A 21,673-nucleotide genomic window follows, 5' to 3' on the forward strand; every position below is an offset into this window, starting at 1 on the left:
GGGTTTAACAGCCCTTTTTTCAGCATGCACCAGTCCCCTCCCCCTGCTTGTATTTCCCCAGACTGCAGGAGACTCAGCCAGGCTAATTTCCACAGCCGAGCTTGCGACTTCAAAATCTTTTTTTTCAGATCTAGATCCCTGCCTTGGTTTTCACAGAGGCTGTAGCAAAGCAGCTCGGCCAACTAACAGGATAAATCCCTGGCCTGCCTTCCTTCTCCCTGAAGGCCCGCGCGGGTTCTGCCCAGGCCCGGGCACCCGCCAGCGCTGAGGCGGGAGCGACTGGGGGCGCCCTGAATACGGCAAGACCCGGGGAAACTGCCGGAAGCGGACTGAGGGAGCTTTTCCCAGAGCACCGGGGCTGACCACGGTCACACCCCGAGCAGCTCCGAGACTCCAATCCCCCCCCAGCAACAGAATCTGCTCCGGCCGCTGCCGCCGCCACCCTCCTCCATCCCCGCCCCTCAGCGCCTCCCCCGCCCCCCGCGCGCCGCAGCCGCTGGCGCGGCCGTTCCCCATTGGCTGCGGCGCTGCCCGGGCGCCGGCGCGGCCAATGCGCGGCGGCCACGGCGGGGCGCGTGGCGGAGCGGCGCGGGGCGGGGCACGGCACGTAGGCCGTGGCGGCGGCGGCGGCCGAGGGAGCGGGGCAGCCATGGGGGTGCGCGGCGCGGGCCGGCTGTGGTGGGGTAGGAGCCGTGCGGGCCTGGGGGGCGGTCTGAGGGGGTGGCGGGACGCGGCTTCCCTTTCCCCAGCTTCGCGGGCCCCATCGCGATGGGAGGGAGCGGGGCCCGAGGCTGTGCGGCCGCTCCGCGGGGCGGCGGGCGGAGCTGAAAGCCTCCTGAAAGGGGGGCTGTAGCCAGGTGGGGATCGGCCTCTTCTCCCAGGCAGCATGCAGTAGGATTAGAAGATACAGTCTTAAGCTGCGCCAGGGAAGGTTTAGTTTGGACATTAGGACGAATTTCCTCACACATAGGGTGATTAGCTATTAGAACAGGCTGCCCGGGGCGGTGGTGGAGTCGCCGTCCCAATAAGTGTTTGAGGAAAGACTGGACGCGACGCTGGGTGCCATGGTGTGTTTGGGGTGATCGGTCGTGGGCTGGGTGCGATCTCGGAGCGCTTTCCCAGCCCCGCAGGCTCTGTGCGGGCAGCGCTCGCAGCCGCGGTCCGGCTGTGGCCGGTCTGTGCCGCGGGGGCGGGAAGTGCTCGGTGGGGCGGCGAAGCGCACGTAGAGAGAGTCTGAAGACCCCAGCAGAAAGAAAAAGCCAAAAAGAAAAGAAAGCTATGGTTATCTCTCACCCTAATCTAAGACTTTCTTTGATTTGAGTGAGCAGCGGTGTTGTGCGTGCCTGGCTGCCCTGCCTTGCGATCTGGTGCTTTGAGAGCAGCAAGAGAGCAATGACCGCGGTCAGGCGGAGTCGTCCGAGGGGGGCTGGTGTTCCCCTGCCCCTGCTGCCGCCTCCTGTGTGCCGCAGGAATCGGTGAACGATTCCTACTCGGGCCCTTGGATGGGACGGCCGAAGGTGCCGAGAGCTCTGCCCCAGGCTGTGGCTCGCCCAGGGCACGTGTGCGGGATGTATGGGCACACCGAGCACCGCTGCTGGAGGGGGTAATTGTGAGAGGAAGTTCACAGGATCATTATCATCCTCCCGTGACAGAAGCTTTTTTTGTTTTTGTAATAGATCTCATCTTTGTGGTTCAATTAGGACTAGTAATGCCAGCATGGAGCTGCTTTAGCTGGTTTATTGATGCTTCTGTCTCTGTGATTTGCTTACATTGGAAAACAGCTTTTGAAGTCAGATTATCTATTTTTTTTTTCCTTAATAACAAGGACAGATTTACAATTATCGGGCTTGATGCTTGTTTTCTTTGCTGAAGTTGAATTAAACCTTGAATGTTTCACTATAGAAAAGAATGTTATGCCACCAGTTCATGACTCATAGTTTAAAAAATGATGCAGTGATGGGGGACTAAGAGAATTTCACCATGTACTTTCTTTTGTGAGTTCTCTTTAGCAGGTGTATTTAATAAGCTAGGACTTCTCCCTTTCAAGGGATAGAAGTGGCTGAGTGAATTCTGTCTTCTGAAAGTATTCTGCTAGGGATCACCTAAAAGGTGAAGTGAGAATATGCTGATTTCAGTTTAATTGTCACATTCTGTCTAGAGGAGGTTTTTTCTCTTGAGAGCGACTGTAACATTCAAGAAGCTTTTTCCATCGTTTTTTTCTTGCTCTACCCCAGCAGTAGCTCCTACTGTAGGTCATCATAACATGCTGTGAAAGCTCTACAGATCACCTTGGAAGTCAGTTTTTCAGTGCTCCTGAAGTGCTGCATGTGTATGGGTGTATTGAAGAGACAGAGCCAGTCTAACACATACATCTGGTGGTGGAAACTCCTTTTGATCACCCCAGAAGAAAAGGGTTGGGTCCTTGTGCTAGAAGAAACCATTAGGATGGGGTAGTGGTGCAGTGGAGAGGGGACTGGTTTACAGTGTGGCAATTCAGTCCTGATCTCTGCTTGAGTAACCTGGAAGATGTTACTTCTGCCAGCTTCACTCTCACGCAGAACAGGGGTAATGGAACTGGCTTTTGTGGCTTGGGGGTGATAAAGTATAGGTGATGCTGTGCAGTCTCTATACCATTGTGCTGTAGAGTTTCTGCATCATTGACCTGTTTTTCTCTTATGTTGAGTCTTGAGAGAGAATCTGCGGCTTCCCATTCAAGTTAACCACTTGCAGCAAAGCTTTTTTATGTCTGGTTCTAACTTGAGTGTCTGAATTCCTATTCTCTCCAGTCTTTAGTGGATTAAGAAAAGTCTTTTGCTGCGTAGATTTTGTTACAGAAATGCTTGTCATCTCTCAATCTCCCTGACTAGGTAGAAGGAAGGATTATGTGGTTTTATGTACAAAGTATCAAGAAATAACTTCCAGAAATAATCAGAAGTACAAAGCCATAAGAGAATGCAATTTCCTTCTATCTTTCAATGTTATTTTTTTTTAGCATTCTCAGGGTGCTTGAGTTGTTAACCAGAGAGATTTAGCTGTTGTTGTCCAGGTCTGTTCCTAAAGACACAAATCAGTGGTAGACTAAGATCCTCATAAGCAAGAACAATACACTACCAGTGCATCAAGTGCTGGTCCTAAAATCACTGTAACTGTGCCAAGCCTAGTTGGGACAATCCTGCTTGATGTGATCCTATAAAAGATGTATTTGAGTGCCTGCTGTGCAAGAGGTTTAAATAATTGGCTTAGGAGTCTGTGTAAGAACTGAAAGAAAACATAGCTGATGGTGGGGATCCCTGCAGAAGTTCTGGTGGTCTGGTGCCAGCAGGAGTTAGGGTAGGAGCTTTGACACAAGTCTCTGTGGAGAGCCATAGCAGGAGTGGTGTAACTCCAGCTAGCTTTAGGCACAGACCCTGTTTGACATGATCCTATGGAATCACGTTTTAAGCGAGGAGGGAGAGCATCTATCTTGCCTTAACATCCTTTTTTATCTGGTCTAACTGTAATCCCTTACCACCACAGCTGATTTGCAAAGAGTGGGGAGATGATTTAGCCATGGCAACAGAAGAGTCTTAAATGTTCAACAGGACTGCTGATGTCTTTGCTTGTCGTTGTAGGCACGGTGAGCTGCACTTTGTTCCTGGCAGTTAATGGTTTGTATTCGGCCAGTGATGATGTGATAGAGCTCACACCAACTAACTTCAACAAGGAGGTCATTCAGAGCGACAGCCTGTGGCTCGTGGAGTTCTATGCCCCATGGTAAGAACTGCAGCTGTGTACTTATTTGCTCGTATGACAGAGAAGCAGGACAGGAATCTGCTGCTGATAGCCCAAGTTTTCATTCAATTGTTGGCAGCACAGTTGTCAGTTTGATAGCCTCATGACTAACAAAATAACTGTACTTGGGATTCCTGCTTTAAGTTATTTTCATGAGGGAAAAAGACAGGAATTGGCATAAGTTTTGCTACCAGGCTCTATTTGCAAACTTGAAATGCCATTTTTCTACTTGATTTATTCTGGTTAAATTAGTATTAAAAATGACTGATTAAAGTGCAGTAGGTAAGTGAGAAAGTCTCTCGGTTCTGTGTTTCTGAGCCTAATTCTGATGTGAAAGCACAGATCTAAATTCACACTTGAAACTTCCAATTTCCATTTAACAATACTGGTTTTGTGCATCTTAATTTAGAATCCCTCTTTGTCTTCTTTCTGCTCAGGTCCAGACTATGGAGTCTCTATTCCATTTAAATTCTGGTGATATATGTATTCCATCTTTGTACAAATCCTCTATGATATTGCCATCCAAAGCTCCACATTCTGGAGAAAATGGCATTTTGTTGAGACAGCTTGACTCTGGACCGAGAGGTTTAGGGGAAGCCTTGCTGTGTCTTTTAGTGTTGCTGCAGTCTATATAATGTGGAGGTTTTTCTTCAGAAGCCTGAGTGATGGTATGATCTTGTGGCACAGGCTCTTTTCTTCTTCATGAGTAAATCCTCAGTCTCCTACGGTTTGCTATAAGTGACTGTGAATTAGTTGTCGCATGTGAATGGCATTTACAGTTTTTGTTTGTTTGTTTGTTTTTTCTAAAAGGTGTGGTCATTGTCAAAGGCTAACTCCTGAGTGGAAGAAAGCAGCAACAGCTTTAAAAGTAAGTTTAGCCTTTCAGATGTGCTTGTGGAAGTGTATTGAAGAGAGTTTGGCTGTTGGATATCTGGATTGGGAATGTGAAGAGGTTTGGTCCTTAAAACCATTATCACATTAGTCATACTTGTCTAGCCAGAAAAGTTTTATTCAGACACCTGAAAACTCAGAATTTTTGTTTGATTTGGTTTGTTGTATCCTTTTTAAAAGAAGCCATTGAATTGTAGAGGAAAAAAGGCAGTGCTGTCCCTGTGAATTCCCATTACTATTCTCTAGGACTGAAAACAGCTTTGTAAGCCATTGATGTTGACTAATTTTTTAATTACAGAAAAATTAGTCATGTTGTGATTTGCTAAACTCTTGCCTATGTGAAATATATATTTTTTCCTCCTTAGAAAACCAAACAAAAAACCCCAACTAAATAATAGCTCAAACAATTTAAAATTTATTTTGTCATGCTGAAGAAAGACGTGGACATTTATAGTATTCTGTAGTTTAATGCTTGTGAGGTAAAATACCTCTCTTCTGTTGCAGTCCTATTAACTGTCCCTCTCTCTTACCCCCTTCCCTTGTGCCCCCAGCAGGGAAAAGGTGTTAAATTGCTGTAGAAGTCTTGGGTGTCATTTTTTGTTTTGTTTCTGCAGGGTGTAGTGAAAGTGGGTGCAGTAGATGCAGATAAGCATCAGTCCTTGGGTGGACAGTATGGAGTCAGAGGGTTTCCAACTATCAAGATATTTGGAGCCAACAAAAACAAAGCAGAGGATTATCAGGGTAAACGTGATGAATTTTTAGATGTTGCATGCCTAAAACCTTCCCTGAATGCAGTAATCATGGTAGCTGTTAATGCTGTGTTGAGTGGATTTTCCATCCTGTCTAGTGCTTGTAGTAATGGAGAGACAGATGGGTGGGAGTTGTTTGACCAAATTGTGTATATCTTAGCATTGTCTAATAGTCTCACCTGCAGTTCATAGTTGTTGGGAGGCTGATAGGGAGTTTCAAGGAATTATTCCTTTGTTCCTGTTTATTTGGAGCTTGCCATAGAGTCACTCCTCATAAGAAAAGCCAGGTAATGAAAAGGTGTAGTGAAGTCTGTCTTGCTGCTTGTGTTTAAGTCAGATGTCCCACCACTAGTACCTTATCACTCATAACCCAGTCCTGCTTTTCCTGAAAGAGTGTTAGGGTGAGGGAGGATTTAGTTTGTAATTAAGTTAGGAGCATACCTTAAACTGGCCTTTTGATGGTTTGATCACTTACTTTCCTGCACTGCAGGTGGCAGGACAAGCGACGCTATAGTTGATGCTGCTCTAAGTGCTCTTCGGACCCTGGTGAAAGAACGTCTTAGTGGCAGAAGTGGAGGATACAGCTCTGGAAAACAGGTATTTGAAGGAATGTGCGTTTGCTTTTCAACTGGAGATTGTCTTGTATAGGAGATCAAAGCTCCCAACTCAGTCACAGAATTGGAAGAGATCTCTGTAGTTTTATCTAGAGCAGCTCCATCTGGAGCAGATTGCTTAGGGCTGTGTCCCCTAAAGTTGTATCTCCAAGAACTGAGACTGTGTTCTCTGGGCTACCTGTTCCAGTGTTTGACCATGTTCACATAGAAGTCTTTCCTCTTATGTTTTAGGTTATAGAATAATAGAATGGTATTTCCTATACTTCAATTAAGTCCCTTTTGTCTCTTGTTACAGCAAAGAGCCTGCCTTTATTTTCTCTACTCTCCTGCACACTCTCATCACATGTCAGATGCTCAAAGCCCTTAACCAGCTCTGACCATTGGCTGTACTTGCTCCAGTGTGTGCATGCCTGTTCTGTGGGGGAGCCTAGAACTAGACTCTGCACTCCAGGTGTTTCACATTGTACTGAGCAGAAGATTGCCTCCTCAGACCTTCTGGCAACTCTGCCTGGTGCAGCTCGGGAGGCTGTTGACCACCTTTGCCACAGGATTGCAGTGCTGGCTCATGTTCAGTTTGTCCACCAGGACATTCGTTTCCTCTTTGAAAAGTTGCTTTCCAGCTAGTCAGTTCTCAGTGCCTACTGATATATGGGGCTGTCACTCTCCAAGTGCATCTCTCTTTGAACAGGGGTTCCTGTTAGCCCCATACTCCAGGTGGTTCAGGTACTGTGTTGCCTAATCCTAATCTAAATTAGACAGATTAAGTCTTTTTAGCTTGGTAGGGTTTTTCTGAAGTTGGCTTGCTGGATTTCTTTCTGAAGGTAAATTGAAAAGCTTCCAGCTCCTACTACTATTTCTAAGTCGCTGTGCAAGTACATTCTGACATCCTCAGGGTGGCCACATAGAAGACCTGGGTGGACTGTACCCTGTAGTGTATGTCACACTCCCATACGTTTGTTTTGCCTGGAAACCAGGACTTGGTTCCAGATGGAGGTGGGGATTGGAGAGCACTTTATTCATGGACAGATCAGTGCATGAAGAATTGAAAAAGTGTTCCCACATCTTCTTGGTAGTCAGTTTGACCCTATTTCTCTTTTCATGAGAAGGTTCATTTGCTGTGTCTTGAAAATACTGTGGGGAGTAGGCTGTGTGTACTGTCAGTTCTAAAAAGGGAAAGTTAAAGTTGTATGACCTAACACTACCTGTTTTGTATCTTGCTCAAATAAAGATGGTTTGGTTCAATGTGACATACACGGGAGTTGGCCTGTGTGGGAGACCAGTTTTGGTTACTTCTTATGTGAAGGTCTGTTTGTTTCTTACAGGGCCGGGAAAGCGGAGGTGGAGATAAGAAGGATGTGATTGAGCTGACAGATGACAGCTTTGATAAGAATGTCTTAAATAGCGACGATGTGTGGATGGTGGAGTTTTATGCCCCATGGTGTGGGCACTGCAAAAAGTAAATGAGGTTTTACTTTAACAATTCAGTTCCTGTTTTGTGTAATACCCTTAATCTCCTACAAGAGACCTTGCATCTCTGGTACACCAGGAGTGATTTTTTTGTAAGGTGATCTAACAAAAGTTTGTGGGCTTCTGCTAAGGGCCCCTTGGTGCTGCTCTGGCTGCACTCCTCCTTAGCTGTAAAATTCCCAGTTACCAGTAGAAATAAGATCTGGAACTTAAAGTAAACTTTTCATTCCTTCAGATGAAGGACATCAGACTTGTTTGGATAACCCTCTTATCTGTCATTTTAGAAGAGACTTTTTTCCTTGAGTAAAACATGCTACACAATGTTGAAGTGTGGTATACCTTTGCAAGATTTGAGAGTGCTTAGGGTACTTGTACTCTGTTTTTCAGCCTGGAGCCAGAATGGGCAGCTGCTGCCACTGAGGTAAAGGAGCAAACAAAAGGAAAAGTAAAGCTGGCTGCAGTAGATGCAACAGTCAATCAGAGGCTGGCAAGCCAATACGGGGTGAGTGTGCTCTGCAGTGGTCACAATTTCCTTTCCATCTCTACCAAATCAGATTTCTCTTCAATCCTTACTGAGCTGTTCCTTAATCTGGTACTACTTAAATAGTTTGTGCCAAAAGTAAGTGATGCATTCAGTTTGTTTCCCACAAATAATTAATGAATGTCAGTAAAAACAGAAATAAATGGAGAAAGAGGAAAATAATTATTCTGGATGTTGCTGAAGAGAAAGGCTATTTATTTCCATAACATGTTGTATACTTTTATCATCTGGAGTTAGAGGTCTCTTTCTTGAGACTGTAGGCTGGTTGGGTATCTCTGGAACCTTTGGAGCCAGTTATCAGGGATCACTCTGACAGTATCAGTTGCCCAGATCAGGTGTGTTGCTCGCCAAAAGAGAATGGATACTCTTTAATTTTTAGTATAATCCATAGATCTTACAGTATGCTGCATAGTTTCCCTCTAAGTGCACATGGTTGACAACGTAGAGGGAACACTGAGCAAGATTTACTGGAAGTGTAGCAGAAGGAGCTTAAGGTCCAATTACTGCCATGTAGACCCAGTGTTGTCCATCCCCAGACAAATCAGGAAATTATTGTTTAATAAATATCAAGGGAAAGGATAGTCCTCCTGGTGATTAAACCTGCAGTGCTTGGCGCATCTAAATTGAGAGAAAACCATTGCTGATTCATCAGGCCAAAACCCCAAATCAACATTTTAGTGTATGCTCACCTTGTTTTGAATTGTTGCAAAGGTAGGAAGCTATAAAATTCAAATCTAGTCAGAACATGTGAGACTTGATACACGAAGATGTTGAATCTCCTCCCTTGCTCTTAGTCTAGAGGACATCAGACAAGCAGATAATTTCCACCATAAATATTCAAGTTTATTTGAGCTGATGGTTTAAACTTGTCTTGCAGATTCGTGGATTTCCCACCATTAAAATCTTCCAGAAAGGAGAAGACCCTGTTGATTATGATGGTGGGAGAACTAGATCTGATATCATTGCTCGTGCTCTGGACCTGTTTTCTGATAATGCACCACCACCTGAGCTCCTGGAGGTACCTATACATCATTTTCTCAAATTTCTTTTCCATCATATGGCAGCAGTTTTTAGTGATCTATATGAACTCTAAATAAAACTGCCTAAGTGTGGTGCTTCTGCACTGTTTTGCCCCAGAAAGTAAAGGATAACAAACTTTGAGTAACAAAAAGCTGAATGTTCATTTCTACAGTCAATTTGTTGTTGTCTGGAAGATGATCAGGACTAATACAGTGAAGGCACTAACAGGATGGTGCCAGGATGTCTGAGTCTGCTTTTGAGGAATGAGTGAAAAAGTTCTGTTCCCCATCTCTTTTCTTACAATAAGAGGGCAGGGCCTTGTTATTTGCAAGCTGTCCATTAGATGTATGATGAATAGTTTTGCTTGTTGTCCGAAAAACTCCACCCTCTGTCAGGCAGCTTCGTTTTTCAGTTTGCCATTGGTAGATTTGAAATGGTGATCACTTGTCTCCAAAGTGAGGTGCACACAAGATAGTTCATTGAGATGCAGGAAGGAAAAAACAAAAAAATATCAGTACTATTAATAAAGATATTTTTATATGGTACTTATTTAATCTTTCTTATCCTTTTAAATTTTTTATTTTGTACGCTTTCTAATCTTGATACATCAATTCGTGTTGATGTACGTGCATACGCGTGTAATTGATTTATATATATTAGAGGCTCATGCTTAGGATGCACAATCAAAGGTTGGAGACCATCATTATAGGTCACTGGATCAATTCCTTTTTGAGACAGATCCCACAAAACCAGTGTTGCTGCTACTATTGCTTGAACATCCTCATCCACAGCGAAGTTTGCCTCTCCTGATTCTCCTTGTGCTCGCAGGCATTCTCATGGGCCTGGGGGTGTTCTTTCCAGCCTTGGGCAAGAACAGTGATTTTGAGCAGGAAGTGGTATTTGACTGTGCCTTCTGTAAGCCTAATTTGGTACTGTGGTTTCTTGTTTCTGCAAGTCTCAACAGAAGACTTCATGAACTCCTGGTAAATTACTCTTGTACTGGAGGACCAGTGAAGTAGGAGAGACTTGTAAGCTTTTGTGTCAAGTTGTTTTAATGCTTACTGCCTTGCAGGATGGAGTTATTAGGCTGTTGGAGGGAAGTACAGTCACAACTGAAGAACCAGATTTTACTGTCATTGACTTTGTGCTGCTTTCTTTTAGATAATTAGTGAGGATGTTCTGAAAAGTACCTGTGACGCTCATCAGCTCTGCATCATTTCTGTCCTGCCTCATATTCTTGACACAGGTATACATACAAATAAGTAGACTTCTATATGAATTTGTCACTTAAAGCATGCAGTTGTGTTTTTCAACTTGTCGAATTCTGTTTAACAAACAGGAGCTTCAGGCAGAAATTCTTACCTGGATGTCATGTTAAAAATGGCTGAAAAATACAAAAAGAAGATGTGGGGGTAAGTGTTACTGTCCACTGGTCATCTTGGACAAGATGTGAGCATTTCTGGGGGTAAATGGGATAAAAATAGTATGATACTTGTTTAGGCTACAGAAAGAGTTGTTCCTTGTTCAGGGTAGCATATCTTGTATTTCACTAATTAGTGGAGAAGGGAATGCTGTGACTTTAATATAGCCCTTTTTTTTTTTTTTTTTTTTTTTATTTCATCCACCTCTTGAATTCTGCATTTACAAGTTATATCTAAGCATTAATGTGATTAAGCATCTTTTACTCTTGTCCTGAATACTCAGGTATTTTAGGGAGGTTTCTTTTACCATCTTTTGCTGGTTAGTGAGTGTGCCAGTGTGACTTTTGAATTCTAAAAGAAACAAGTAAATTGCAGTTTATTAACATGTTTCATGCTCTCAAACAAACAGGCCAGCAGGCTACGCCTTTACTCCTCCTTTTCTTAGGTGCAGGTTAGGATCTCTGGGATTTCTCAGGAAAGTGAGGGCTATTCTGTCACATTGACTGCTCTGAAGAGGAGCAAAATGGCATGAAAGCCTGGGGAAAATGCTGAGATTGGCTCATTCCAGAGTTTCCTCAGGGGTCTTGCTAAGATGAGAGGAACTGAGACTGAGTGTCCTTAGCTAGAAATCCTCCATAGTGATATTTGGACAGGACTTGGTAATCTGTGACTTGGATATCTTTAAACCTTCCCCTTAATACCAGCTCAAGTGTAGCTGTGTCTTCACCTTGCTAATATAGTTCTTCCCCTGCACTGTGTTTAATGGCTGTTCTTATCCAGCTTTTGGTGGTTGTGGGTGGGGCTGGCCTAGAGGTGTTGCTGAGAGGGGGGTTTCTTCTGTTGGAAGGTTCATGATCAGGACTTTCCTTTACCCTGCTGACTTTGAAAGTGTCAAAGGCAATATAAAGCCCTACTTGAACTCTGCAGCATTGCAGGATAGGTGATTTGAACATTATTGTGATGTCTATCCTCATTAATTTTCTATTTCATCTTTTCCTCAAGGTGGCTGTGGACAGAAGCAGGTGCTCAATCAGATCTTGAGAGCTCTCTGGGGATTGGAGGCTTTGGGTATCCAGCAATGGCAGCTGTTAATGCTCGGAAGATGAAATTTGCCCTTCTGAAAGGATCATTCAGTGAGCAAGGGATTAATGAATTTCTCAGGTATGAAGTCTTTAAGTGACTTAAATCTTTCTGTATCTAGGGCTATGACTCTTTAGACTACAAGAAACCTCTCCTGCATCACACAAGACTTGCATTGTTAAGAGCATTAAGATGAGAATTATGTGGAGTCAGGGAATGGTTTCAATGGTGATTGCAATAAAGCAGTCATACCTTTTTTGGTGTGCAGGATTAAGTTGGCCATTTAGACTTAGGTAGTTTTAGTACAATATTTGAAAATAGAAGTAGACTTCGATGTTGAAAAATTCTATTTCTCTGGTAACTTAAGAAATAACTTAATAATGAATTCCATTTAATTCAGATGGTACATTCTGACCAGTCATTAGCAATGTGAAAGTCCCCATTTTGGGAATCATAATGGGTGCTGTTGAAGTTCGTGAAGTTGTGTATGTTGCTGTTCATCTTTCTGATTCAGTTTGGTCCTGTCTTTCCCCTCCCACCTTTTCATCCTCCTGGTAAATAGATACTTGATAAATGGATTGGGAGAGTTGAAACAATCTATCCAAAAGGTCAATACTTACTGCTCAGCACAAGTCCTGTGCAACTGCCTCTTGTATCGCTAAGCAAGAGCCAATGCTGAGAAAAATGGAATTGGGAAAGGAAATGGTGGGGATGACAGAAGGCAGCAGCAGCACTGAAACAGAGCAGCTAAACTTAAACTGTTATTTTAGTGTGGTCAAAGTGAAGTGGGAACTCTACTTCTACATTGTCCTGGTTTAGGGCACATTTGGGAGAAAAATACCAAAGGGGTTCTTTTAGAAAGTAAATTTAAGCAGCCCTTCCCCCAATTCATTTGGGAAAAGATTTTCTTGGAGAAAAATAGACAAAAACTGTTTCTTTAACAGGCAAAGCATTTACCAGCACAAAAAAAATGAACAATATTAAACAATAAAACCTCTTGCTCTGAAGAGATGACTGACTTAGAAAGTCACTTTCTTGAGTTGCAGCTGGGCTTACTCAGTCTCATATTAGTCCCTCTGGCACTGGAAATGCCAGACTAGACTAACAGACTATTAGAAACTACCTTGAAAGCATTGGGTGTGGGGTATCTTTCAAAAATTGAGAGCAACATCTAACAAAGTGCATCTAGTTAGTTAACACCTGTTAACTAACTAGTTAACGAGTGACATCAGAAGTCACTATTAAGTCCTTTCCCCTGAAGGACTTCCATGGTCTAGGAAAATATTACACCCAATGACCTGATGAACCTATAATTAGTTGGTTAGTCCATCTTTGGGATGCTGCAGGCGAGGCTACAATTCTAGACAGTAATAAAATGAGGCATTTAGGATCCCTATCACATGATCCAGGTATCAACCAAAGAATTATAAGGGGGTGAACCCTCACTGTACCTGGGCACGGGTCCTAGGAAGTGTGACACAAATCTTTGTGTGTTCAGACGATCTCTATATGCAACAAACCCAGTGGAAGACCATAAAACAAGGGATTCAACAATTTAAAAAAAATAACAGTAGCAGAAATTGTCTTCTCAAGTGACCTAAACACTAAATCAAGACTTAGTACCTTATACATTTGCGATACGACGAAAACGTAAATTACTTGGGCCATAAAAATACACTTCTGCTTTAGCAATAATGAAGCAAGATGAGAGAGAGGAGACCATGCTTAGTATGGCAAAGAAGCTCTGAGCACATGCAGATGCTGTGCATGGCCCAACACATGCAAGAATCAGAGCTGTAGAGACATGTCTGCAGAAATTAAAAAATAGCAGGAGCATCACAAGAAAATCAAGGAAGAAATCAGAGAAGAAATGAAAGAGGGCTTTCTCCACATCTCAGCAGTAGGGATCAAAAGCTCTGGTACCAAATACAAACATCCCTCAGATAGGGAAAGAAAGTACACCCCACAAGCTGAGCTGTGGTTCTTCCTGCGTGATTATAGAGAAAACTTGAAGAGATAAGATAGAAAACCTACTGCTGCTCTGGCTCTGGTGCTTAAATTAAAAGACAGCAGGACTCAGAGAGGAAGTTCCACCAAAAAAAGCAGCTCCAGTAGCTGAACTGATGGGTATGATGATGATGACGACATGTTCAATCCCCTTAAAAGCACCTCCAGAACATATGCCCAGGGAAAGAAGAATTACCAGGCTTAGAGGCCTTTAGCCAGGTAGAGACTAAGGAAAACCATATTTTTAGACTGTGTAGATTCATTTGCCTGGCACATCAGAATCACAAAAATATAAAGTCTTAATCAAGTCTTAGTGCACATTAATCCCATCAAGACCTTGGGAGCAGAATCTGTTTCTATTGCTAGCATGACAGAGGGATCACAAGATTTTACTCTAATGAAAGCTGATGTAAACCTGACTAAAATTAAGTGAAAGAAATACCCTACTGTGACTTGCCCAGAAGCTCCATACATTTTAAGCATAGACTTCCTCTGAAAAGAGTATTTCAAAGACCCAAAGAGACTCAGGTGGGCGTTTATGATAGTAACTATAGAGACAGAAGGCATTAAGTAAGTAATCACCTTGCTTAGACTACAAAGAACCCATCTGCAATAGGACTTCTGAAGGGGGAAGAGCAATGAGTACCAATTGCCACTTCGACAGTGTACTACCAACAACACAGAACAACTCAAGATACTGTGATTCCCATCCAGAAGATAATCCATGAGCTAGAGAGCCAAGGGGTGGTCGGCAAAACTCACTCATCGTTCAACAATCCCATTTAGCCTGTATGCAAACCTGAAAGAAAATAAAGATTGACAGTAGACTGTCGTGCCTTGAATAAAGTGACTCCATCACTAAGCACTGCTCTGCCAGACATGCTCAGAAAATTTCTTCAGTGTTTGGCCCATATCGTCTCAATCTCTACACCACTCAGGATGTTCTATGCCTGGGTCAACTTCTGGGCCAGGGGTATCATCAGCTCCTGTGGACATCTCAGCCCTCATTCTAGACAAGCTACAGACCAGATAAAGGAAGCTTACTAGATTAAATACTGGGACACTGGTATCTTTAACATTCTCAAAAAGTGACTTAACAGATTCAAAGGAGAAGAAAGAAAGGAAAGGCTGAAAAGCCTCATCCCCTGCTCCTCCTCTAACAAGCTGGATGCAATTACCAATAAACCCCCAAAACATGCTACTGGAGCTAGGATGCAGGGTAGGATGAAGAAACTGTAAACCATACATATCTTGAACAGATTCCAGTACCTTTGTAAACTCCCTATAAATCATAATCGCTGAGCCCAGCACAATGGCTATCCTAATCTATGCCCCTCTACTATAAACGCTACATGTTAGGGACAGTACTGGAGCTATTTCCAGATAAGAAAATTAGCAGAAAGGTATTAAAACCTCAAAAAAGCCTAAGAACCAGAAACACATTAAGACCTTCACCCCAAGAGACATTATGAGTTCATTATGAACATGGCTACTGACTCCTTTATCCCAATACAGAGTAAGTTCAACCAAAATGCAGTTCATACAGTTTTTTTCCTTTTTCTCAAGCCCCATGCTCAGCACCAAAAAAATGTATTTGTCTTGGTTTAAGGCAAATTTGGGAGAAAACTTCAAAGGGGTTCCTTTAGAAAGCAAATTCAAGTAGCCCCTCCCCCAACTGTTTTGGGAAAATATTTCCTTGGAGAAAAAGAGAAAAAAGCTATTTATTTTGGCAAACTTTATTTCATTAAACTGGCAAAGCATTTACCAGCACAAAAAAAAAAGAATATATTTAACAATAAAACCTCTTGCTGCTCTGAAGAGATGACTAATTCAGAAAGTCCCCTTTGTGGGCTGAAGTTCAGCTCACTCAGTCTGTTATCAGTCCCTCCAGCACAGAAATTCTGTGGCCCAGGCCTGGCCCAGTGGGCCACGGATGTGAGCTGCCAGTGCTGTTCCAGGTTTTCAGTCCAGAGCAGGTTTAAACATTCCAAGACAAAGAAAAACCACAGTCCAGAAAACTTCTCTGCCTTAGATAGCTAAAAGCAAAGGAAAGCTCTCTCCCGCCGTCTGTCTGTTCTGCAGACAGCACTGTTCAGGAGAAGGATGTGGGGGAGTAAGTGCAGTTCCTGATAATAAACTCTGTGCTTCTCTCTCTCCCATTCCTCTTGGAACCAGTTTTAAAGGTGCAAAACTTATTTATGGGCTAAACAGACAAATGGGGATACAGGCATTATAAAGTCAGCTCAGGACACACGTAAAGTACCAGCTGCTGTAAATTATGCAAGAGCCCTTGATACCTTACATTAGAAGTGTTATTTCTATATCTGTCCTTGGAGAACGGCAGAGAACAGCCAGAATTGTAAAAACAAATGCAACAGCCTCTCCCCACCTTGCCATAAGAAGCACATTAATTGAATGCAGTTCCTACTGAATTAATGAAATCAGTGCCACATTCTTACCTGTGAAAGTGATCAGACATTCTTCTTAATGCAAAAAAAAATAAGACATTCTTAGGGCATCAAGTTAAATTCAGGATCTAGATGCAAGAAGAGAAATACCAGATGGTTTGCACTACTGCATGTGAAAGTGTCTGCTTTTGTCAGACATGGCAAATTTTCCTGGTCTATAATGTCCATCTTAGTGAAGCCTCTCCTGGGTGAGGCTGGTGCTTACAGGACACAACAGCCAATTTAACAGCTTATATTGCATTAGGTAATTGGTTTGGTATTGTCTTATCATGCAGCGCTATTTGCTAGAATAATTTCTTCCTGTGCTCAGCTATGCTGCCTAGACAAAGCAGTATAATCACAGCTGGTGTGACTGGCCATTCACTCAGCTGCTGTAGGCAGCTTCTGCAATCTCATAGGCAGTGTCACTAGTGTTAACTACAAGTAAGGAAATTGGCACTGTGAAGGGCAGAAAAATTGTGAACTCCATTTGGGGAGGAATGCTAATTCAGTCTTATTTGCCTCTGAAAGATGCAAAGGGATTAACTCCTCAGGATTTTAACGCTGGGCTTTTCGAGCAAGCCTAACTAACAAGCTCAAGATAGAGTGTCTTAAACGAAGCTGGTTACCTTGTACCCTTTGGAACTCATGGAGGCCATCTCACTAAAGAAATCACTGTTAAAGAGGCTGCACTTATCTGTGATTTTTACACTGTGTAAATATGAAATAGTGTATTTAACAGATGTCTTCGAATTCAGTTGTAAATTTTCAATGCTGCTTTAAGGGCTCTGTCATTTTCTGCTTCTTGAAGTTCTTGCATCTAGACAGTTTAGATCTACTTAAAGAGAGGAAATCTTGAACTTGTATTCCTCTTATCTGAAGCAGGCTGTGTTCCAGGTGGATAGAAGTTGGAGGAATTTCTTAAATTTAACTTCTACTTGTTTTTTCTCAGGGAACTCTCTGTTGGTCGTGGTTCTACAGCACCAGTGGGTGGTGGAGCTTTCCCCAAAATTCATTCAGTTGAACCTTGGGATGGCAAAGATGGTGAGGTAAGAGATACTCCATTTCTGAAAGTGCTCAGCAATTGTGTTCATAAGTGACAGGATAGAGTAACTGACACCTGTCAGTGTGAAAGTTCCTGTTCTCAGAAGATTGTGGCAAGCTGTGTTGATGGTTTCCCATTATCTTAATCCTGCCAGCAGACCAAATGGTACATTGATCATCTGACATTGCAGACCAGATGATGTTCCTGCCTGTTTGGATGTGTGATCTGAAAGCTGGATCACTTGAGGCAGAAATATTACCAGTGCTGTCTAAGGAAGGCGGTAATGCATGCATTCACAAGCCCAGTGTTGTGGAGTTCTGACTATGCTGACTTTGCCATCAAGTTTTTAATGCCAGAAAACTTCTTAGGTAAAGCTTGTGTAATAAATAACATGGTAACAAGTCTGCCTTCTTAAGATTCAACATTGCTGTAAAAACCAAAGTTACTGAAGTCCTTTGATCTACTTTAGATAGATAAAAACACTGAATATGGTAGTAGTTTTTTTACAAAGTTTATTTGTATAGCCTTCATCTGGAGTATTTTGATTAGTAAAAAACAATCTCCTAGTCTAAACTCTGATCACTTGTCCTGTGCTTAGTGCACTTTGAGTTTTCTGAATGAAAGAGATGACAGGAGAGAGCTTTGCTCTCAGGATGAAGTAAGAATCTTTTCGACTCGGGGTTCTCCTGGCATTAAGCACTTCTAAACATGTACTCAAAACCTTCCCCTTTTAACAGCTTCCAGTTGAAGATGACATTGATCTCAGTGATGTGGATCTGGATGACTTGGGTAAAGATGAGCTGTGAGATCTTCAGGAAACTTCTTTTCTTGGGAGAGCCTGCGCAGCAGTTTGCAGCCTGGATCACAGTCAGACAGATATTTCAGTGGCCTTTTTTTGGAGAAGTAGCACGACACATTGTGCTATTGGGTGCACTGCAGCAGTGGACTGTACGCATCTCAAGAAAACATTGCAGAAATTCTATGAATTGTCATTACCAGTAAACTTGATTGTATTCTGTGTAACAAATATTTTGAGGACAACATGGATATTTCTTTGGAACATCTTGGGTTTTATTTTGTTGATAATGTGCTGTTTGAGTGTTACTGGAGGCTGTTAGTGTAACCAATTTTAACTGTAATTTTTTTCATGGAGGTGGAACCTGCTCAGCTTCTGTTTCAATTAAAGAATAAAATTTTTTTGACACACAGTGTTAGTCTTGTATAGAGTAAGAAAGGTGCACATAGTATAAGCAGTCCCATTTTGGACTCTTGAAAGTTAACTGTATAATAGAGAGGCTTGTGCAGAGGGGAGTCCTAAACCACTTCCTTGCCGTGAGATCTTGACAGTTTGGCTAAAGCTTGATAAAATGGACAATCTTAGTTTAAATGATCTTCAGTCTTCCTTTTCCTATTCCTTCTCAGGGGCTTTCTCTTTCTTTTTGCCAGGCTTCATAAGATCATTAAAACAATGGAAGTGGGTTGCTGCTGCAGTGAGTGATGCTGGGAACTGTTGGTCTTTCCCCTGGATTAGTGATGAAGCTAATCTCTGTTTTAGGGCATAAGGATTTCCAGGTGCTAACAGAATATCACCCTGGTGCTGTCTCCAGCAAATAGAGTAATATTTCTTCACTTCCCATCTGGCATTGTTTTGATCTGAAATTGCTATTTCCTTTGGAAGGGGAATCAGGACTGTGATAGGGATGTTTACTGCTGCTTTTTTAATAAAAATACTATTATTTTATTGCTCTCCATATCTTGTATATTGGTGTCTAGTGAAGTGACCCTGATGTGATTAGCTTGTTTATAAATAAGGAATGAAAGAGCTGAAATATTCCCCTTCTTTCAAGGAAATAATATTTGTCATCTGGTGTCTGTAAGAGATTGCTCGTAGCTCATCCCTATGAAAGGCAGTGTCAGAACCATGGGCAGCCAGCAGTAACTACTGATTCTGTGAAGGAGATGTGCTCCAACTCTTAAATCATCCCAGCAGATGAGCTGTAATGGAACTGTTCTAACTGAAATATCTTTGCAAAAACTAAACTCATGAGTACTTGGGACTGTAAGTCATATTATGATAAGTCCCACAGCACTTTTGAGGATCTTTCCTCTTAAGCTTTTGGGGTTTTTTTTTGTTAAATTAATGGAACATTGGGCTTTGCTCTGATGCTTTCTACTTTTTCTGTTTGGGTTTTTTTAAGTTTGCTTTGTTAGAAAAAGAGGACTGTATACACCTAGTAGATCCATTAGCCACCATACTTTTTTAATTGTTTTATTTCAAGTCCAGTAGATATTCCATCTTTGTAATTTACCAAAAAAAAATAAATACTACCATAGTACCTCTGCCTCTGAAATATGTTTTTGTAAAACTATGAATAAGAGATAACTTTTATTGTAGTCACTGTAAAAATTACTAGAAGTGGTAGGAAGATCATCCTGCTACAGTATCTGCATTTTAATTTGAGTTTCAGCAGCTAAAGATTGTTTTATGGTAACATGACAGTCTTGAAAATTAATAGATGAAGCTTGAGCAATTCTTCTTTAACTGCAGTCAAGAAGACTGAGGTCAATCTTGAAATAGACATAAGGGTAGTATTCTTGATTACTCAGTTGCAACCCAGGGATGTCCATGCCAGGCTGCAAAAGGAATAATGGCTTTAGTACCAGTAAACCTGTGCAGTTCCAAGCTCTAGGGGATTGCTTTTGTGCTCCTTTTCCGCAGGAGCAATGGAGCTTTGTATGTGCCATGCTTAAGGTGGGAATTCACCACTGAGAATCTGCTCTGCTTCTTGTTTCAGGTTGCCTAATGTAATTAGCATTGAGAATGCCTGTGCTGTTTGAACTTGCAGCATTTTTGTGTGCTTCAGCTCTGCAGCAACTCATCTCTGTCTTCCCTTTATGCAGTAGGACCTGTGCTTGCTGGTTTTAGGCTGTTTCGAAGGCCTGCTAGCTCATTTATTGCTTCAGCCTAAATTGTTTTGAATTGCAATTCAGGATATGAGGAAGAAGAAAGCAAGTACTGCTGCTTGTTGAAGGCATAGATTATTTATAAATGACAGCCTTTTACAGAGGACAGAGGTGTGACAGTCCTAGGATTTAGTTCCAAATTATTTTTTCTTGCGTGTGTTGATCTGTATGTTTATAGTTGATTTTAAGCTTTTTATGTAAAGGAGAAGCCATAATCGAGTAGATCTGTTTTGTTCTGGTAGCTGTAAACATCAGATGCTTCAGCAGAAAATATAAACAATCTCTCTGCATCTGCATCATAATCTGAGTTTACCCTAATCCAGTCTGTAACCAGCTGGGATTAGAGCTGCATCCAGGATTCCTCTAATTGCAAGATGTGTGCAGATGCATGCTCTAACCCCAGTGGAAGTGTTCATTCAGCTAAGCTGAGAAGCTACAGCACTTACACCTGCAGTTGAAATACATACATCCATTATACTTGCTGCTGCAACTTCATCCAGGTGTTTGAAGACCGTGTTCAGGACATCTCTCAGGCGCTTCACGGACTTCCTGTTTGGCTGCAGCAGCATTGCTTGGAAATTCACAGGGAGGCCATACCTTGGAACACAACATACATGAGCATCTGCTGGGAAGGGCCACAGCTGTCTGCTCGTGCCCTTCTCCCTCCTCAGCATCCAGGCATGCCCACTGGTGATGTGTTGCAGAAACAATGCTGCCTCCTCATTGGAAAGCATTTTCTTTTTGAAGCCAAAAGTCAGCTAAACAGTGTCTTTCTGTTTGTTTTCCCCTTCCCTGTAAGTGCCCCCCAAAAACAGTTTCTCATCAAGTTCGTATGTCACCTTTTTTGTGGACATCTGTATTGTCTCCCGTGAGCTCCTGGAATGAAGTGTGTAAGGCACACGCAAGACAAAACAAGGTGTGTAAGGGTTCCTCCCACAAACGAACTGCACCAGGAAGAGAGCTGTACATTTTGACTTCCCCAGGAATCTCTGCCTGCACTCTGTGTTTACTCACCTCAGGACAGATTCAACAAAAACTCTCAAGGCTTTCACATGAATCCAAGCCACAAATGCTTCACTGAAGTTCACCTTCAGCCAGCGCAGTAAGGGGCCCTGTGAGACCAGAACAGTGCTGTGATCCCCTCTCTGAAGCAGCTCCACAGCTAACAACACTGCCATTGAGGCCATCATGGGCTGCTGGGATAGTTTCAGGCAGCCTGATAGTGGCTCCCAGTCTATCAGAAACTCAAGTGACCTTGGCCAAATCACTGTTATTTTTCCATGCCTCAGTTTCATGGGCTAAATGGAGCTCACCAGAGAGAGTTGGAACCATAAGGCCATTTCTGAGAGAGAAATTCGTGCTTGGACATGCTGGTAGCAAAGGCTGCCACTATGTGGCCACCAACTCACAAGGTGCTACTTACATATTGCTGTTTCTTGTCGGAAGCTAATTTCATCAGCTCTTCCTTTTCACATTTCAGTTCCTTCTCATCATAATAAAATTCTCGAACCATGAACCTACAATTGAATAACATTTTCTTTCACATGCCTTAGTCCAGGCAATATGCACACTCATTTCTTTTTCCCCAGGAGAAGCAGGTATGGGAAGTTGTTAGCCATTTAACAAGTTGAAGTATGTGGAGGGTAGGAGTTGAAG

At 42.6% G+C, this 21,673-nt stretch overlaps 2 protein-coding genes across 8 annotated transcripts in view; one reads left to right on the forward strand and one right to left on the reverse strand.

Annotated features, from left to right (window-relative positions):
* The first annotated feature begins 535 nt into the window (after positions 1 to 535).
* PDIA6 (protein disulfide isomerase family A member 6) lies at positions 536 to 19,389 on the forward strand. Its single transcript, XM_030270051.4, has 13 exons — positions 536 to 683; positions 3,612 to 3,753; positions 4,582 to 4,639; positions 5,277 to 5,403; positions 5,902 to 6,008; positions 7,348 to 7,481; positions 7,880 to 7,994; positions 8,911 to 9,051; positions 10,215 to 10,299; positions 10,393 to 10,465; positions 11,477 to 11,635; positions 16,961 to 17,057; positions 17,791 to 19,389. Exons 1-13 carry the CDS (start codon positions 551 to 553, stop codon positions 17,857 to 17,859), a joined length of 1,440 nt encoding a protein of 479 aa, XP_030125911.2. The 5' UTR covers positions 536 to 550; the 3' UTR covers positions 17,860 to 19,389.
* Positions 8,852 to 21,673, reverse strand: part of ATP6V1C2 (ATPase H+ transporting V1 subunit C2) — a 29,094-nt gene continuing 16,272 nt past the window's right edge. For 5 of the 7 annotated variants that reach the window (XM_030270052.4, XM_072926362.1, XM_012572838.5 and 2 more), the window contains 4 exons: positions 21,441 to 21,534; positions 21,032 to 21,129; positions 20,485 to 20,614; positions 19,293 to 19,687 (listed from right to left, as the gene is read on the reverse strand). In XM_030270052.4, coding sequence (XP_030125912.3) covers positions 19,592 to 19,687; positions 20,485 to 20,614; positions 21,032 to 21,129; positions 21,441 to 21,534 — 418 coding nt within the window. In that variant the 3' untranslated portion in view covers positions 19,293 to 19,591. Of the gene's footprint in view, positions 16,098 to 19,292; positions 19,688 to 20,484; positions 20,615 to 21,031; positions 21,130 to 21,440; positions 21,535 to 21,673 lie in introns of those variants that run through there. The other 2 variants (XR_012054865.1, XM_072926363.1) reach the window with 2 other exon arrangements.

Source organism: Taeniopygia guttata, chromosome 3 (genome assembly GCF_048771995.1).
Source record: "Taeniopygia guttata chromosome 3, bTaeGut7.mat, whole genome shotgun sequence".
NCBI lineage: Eukaryota > Metazoa > Chordata > Aves > Passeriformes > Estrildidae > Taeniopygia > Taeniopygia guttata.

Bases quoted from the DNA above. Each gene is read 5' to 3' on its own strand.
- PDIA6 (XM_030270051.4), top strand. From the start codon at position 551: ATGCGCGGCGGCCACGGCGGGGCGCGTGGCGGAGCGGCGCGGGGCGGG. The intron at 6,009-7,347 runs GTATTTGAAGGA...TGTTTCTTACAG, and splicing joins GATACAGCTCTGGAAAACAG to GGCCGGGAAAGCGGAGGTGG. The intron at 11,636-16,960 runs GTATGAAGTCTT...GTTTTTTCTCAG, and splicing joins GGGATTAATGAATTTCTCAG to GGAACTCTCTGTTGGTCGTG.